The following is a 3727-nucleotide window of genomic DNA, read 5'->3' on the forward strand; positions in this document are numbered from 1 at the left end:
CACACACGTATGGCCAATGAAAACAGAGGTGGTCATTGCTTCATTATGTGGAACATTGTTGTGCCTTAGACTAACAACAACAACAACATCAACTATACAGCCAACTAACTACAAAGTCAGCACCAATAGCAACAAAAACAACAATAACAATAACAAAATACACAAACAAACCCAGAAAAGGGGAGCTTCTGTTACAGTGCAATGCAATAATTATCAGGTAAGTAAATGAGAGAAGAAAAAAATCCTTTAATTGTTTGTTTTCTGGTGGGAACATCAATAGTTGAGTAAGAATTTAGTGAAATGTTTTTGCTTATTTACTACTTGCCAAGTTATACATCCATACATGCAGATACAAATTTGTTATTGTTTTTTCTAAAAACACAAATACATAAACGACAACAACACAACACATCTACACTCACTCATACTTCTAAATACATATGTACATACGTATTTGAAAAGAGCAAAGAGAAAGGCGGGAATTCCGTAAGATGTAAAAAAGACCATTCAGATTTTGAATAACGGAAAGTAGACGACTAAAAATCATGAATGGCGTCCATGTACATTTAGGTACACTTACATTTCTATATACGTATGCAGATGTGTGGATGTATCTATGTGACCATTAAGGGAGTAAAAAAACAAATACTCGCTCTCTCGTTCTTGCTCTAACTACAAATAGAGCACCAGAATTCACAATTCACAAACAATTTCAACTAGACTAAACTAATCCGGAGAGTTAGTTGTTTTTGTATGGTGGTGAAATTGTGCTATGAAAACAACAACATTTAACTAACACTCGCATTTTAAACGCACACACTCACATAGATACAGACACATCCATATCCACATCCATATCCGTATATAGTATCTGTGTGTGACTGTCTGGCTGTGCAGTTAGAGTTGGCTGTGTTTGTGTGTGTTTTTGTATACGTTTCATTACAAAAGTGCGGGTGCTTGTAGAGATTTTCATGTATCCGTACTGACTCATGTCGAATGTTGTTTCAGTCACAGATTCAGTATCTGACGTGTTACTTGCTCGAACGCATCGTTCAACAAATATAAACACACACATCGTGAACACACAAAAAAAAGCAAAAAAAGAAAAAATATTCATTACAAGAAAGGAAATCAAAACGTATTTTCTTTAATTTACCTCAAAAAATTATAACAATAATATAAATAAAATAACAAATAAATATTTTAACAAACTTGAAGAAAAATAAAACAAAAAGCACCAGTTCTCATCATAGACTTTAAAATAATAAAAGTAGACGAAAAGAAAAATAAAATAAAAAATACATATAATTCCAATCTTAAGAAAATATTATGAAAAATTAAAAAGAAAAATAAATATTGAAAGTATTCACTGAAAATACAAGAAGAAAAGTGTAAAAAATATTTAAATTTTAAATAAAAACAAAACTTTATTAACAGAAAATGTTTTAAATGATTTAATGAAGCAAATAAAAAAAAGTTTTTTTCAAATTTAAAATAAAACCCTAATAAATAAAGTTTAAAGCAAAAAAGTATTTAAAACAAAAAATAATTGTGCAAATAGTGATTCATCATGCATACTCTATTCACCGATCAAAATACATTTTCACGCCACTACGCTCAAACCGCCGGCTATCCCACATCAGCAGCCACGGCCGCCGGTGCCATGACCACAGCCTCGGCTGCTGCCGCCGCTCACTATGCTTACGATCAGTATTCCCGCTATTCGTATCCAGCCTCCGCTTATGGCCTGGGAGCTCCTCATCAGAATAAGGAAATTGTCAAGCCTCCTTATTCCTACATTGCTCTCATTGCCATGGCCATACAAAATTCCGGCGACAAGAAAGTGACTCTGAACGGCATCTATCAATATATCATGGAACGCTTTCCCTACTACCGTGACAATAAACAAGGATGGCAAAATTCCATACGCCACAATCTCAGTCTGAATGAGTGCTTTGTTAAGGTGGCCCGTGATGACAAGAAGCCCGGCAAGGGTTCCTATTGGACTTTGGACCCCGACTCCTACAACATGTTCGACAATGGTTCCTTCTTGCGTAGACGCCGTCGTTTCAAGAAGAAGGATGTCATGCGTGAGAAGGAAGAGGCCATGAAACGCCAGGTTATGATGAATGAGAAATTGGCCGAAATGAAGCCTTTAAAGTTAATGACTGCCAATGGCAGCATCATTGATGCCAAACACATGGCTCATGCTCATCACTTTAAGAAGGAACCCTTGAGTATGGATTTGGGCTGTTTAAGCGGCAAAGATTCGGTGGCAGCTGGCCTAAGCACCGCCGCCATGTTAAACTCCTGCCATGACAGTTTAGCTCAAATGAATCATTTGACTGCCGGTGCCGTAGATCATCCTGGATTTACTGTGGACTCTCTTATGAATGTCTACAATCCCAGATTACATCACTCTGCTTATCCCTATCATCATGCTTTGAATGAGGAAAATCTTACGGTGGCCGCTTCAACACAAATGCATGTCCATCATGCGGCGGCTGCTCATCATGCTCAACAATTAAGGCATCATCATCACCATCATGTGCCCAGCCATGCTCATCCTCTGACACCAGGGGGAGCCAGTCACAATGGTGTTCAACTGGGAGGCATTAGTTCGGGCACAACGACCACCACATCATCGGGCAATTCACCTACAACCATTACTACTCCTCATGGGCCCGCTCATGGCGGTTGGTATACACCGGAAACCCCACCATCGGAGCCCATCAACAACTCTATCAACAACAATACTCCCACCAATACAAACAACAATAATAATAATCATCATCATAGCAATAACAACAGTAATAATCATTCAGTTATCACCAGCAGCCCCTCCTCGGTAGTGCCCGGTCACACTTCACTGGGCTTTAGGGACATGATTTTCGAACAAAACCAATCGTGTCAAATGGATACTGGCAGTCCCACGGGCAGCATACAATCGGCCAGTCCACCAGCCCCTCCCGTCTCATCGGCCGTCTCAACAAATGCCGCCGCCGCTGCTCTCATCAGTTCACATCATCATCACCACCATCATCATCTAAGCGGGAATTTAGGCAACTTGGGAAATCTCAGCAACTTGTCTCACTATAGATCTCATGTCGGTCACTATCAAGATTATGGCATTAAGTATGGCGTTTAATTTATTTAAAGCAAGCAACATCTTCATCGTCACCTGTACATAAAAAAACGTAGAACTACAAAATCAACAATAAATTGTGTAAATATTTTAATATTCTAAGCATTTATAATTCTCATATAGTTTAATCACGAACACAAAACCATTAAACAATTCCTCTCAAACAAATTTTTGAAAAAAGCAAATGTATGTATATAAACAAATAATTATTTAGTTAAATAGTTACTATTACTTTAATGTTTTAAAAAATTATTATTTTTTTTATTATTGTTTTAAATCAATATTATTATTTATTTTTTTATAAATATTAAAAAAAAGCCTGACAATTTGAAAAATATTCATAATAAAAAATTTATTACAAAAAACAAAGCAAACTATGAAACATTTTTTGGACACTTTTAAATCACCAGATATTTAGCCGGAAGTAGTTTTTGTTGCCGTACTTAGAAATGCGTGAAAATATTGCAGGAAATTTAATGATTTGTACTAGTAAATGAACTTAAGGTTAAATCAAATATTGCAAAACATTTTTTTAATTACACTATGCAACACCAAAAATATGCATTGGTTCTATAGCAATTC

At 36.3% G+C, this 3727-nt stretch overlaps 1 protein-coding gene across 1 annotated transcript; it reads left to right on the forward strand.

Moving 5' to 3' along the window:
- Positions 1-1546: 1546 nt before the first annotated feature.
- Positions 1547-3296, forward strand: croc (crocodile). The gene has a single exon (XM_065504440.1). The coding sequence runs from the start codon at positions 1571-1573 to the stop codon at positions 3146-3148; it is 1578 nt and encodes a 525-aa protein (XP_065360512.1). The 5' UTR covers positions 1547-1570; the 3' UTR covers positions 3149-3296.
- Positions 3297-3727: the final 431 nt, after the last annotated feature.

This window comes from Calliphora vicina, chromosome 3 (assembly GCF_958450345.1).
Source record: "Calliphora vicina chromosome 3, idCalVici1.1, whole genome shotgun sequence".
NCBI classification, from domain to species: Eukaryota; Metazoa; Arthropoda; class Insecta; order Diptera; family Calliphoridae; genus Calliphora; species Calliphora vicina.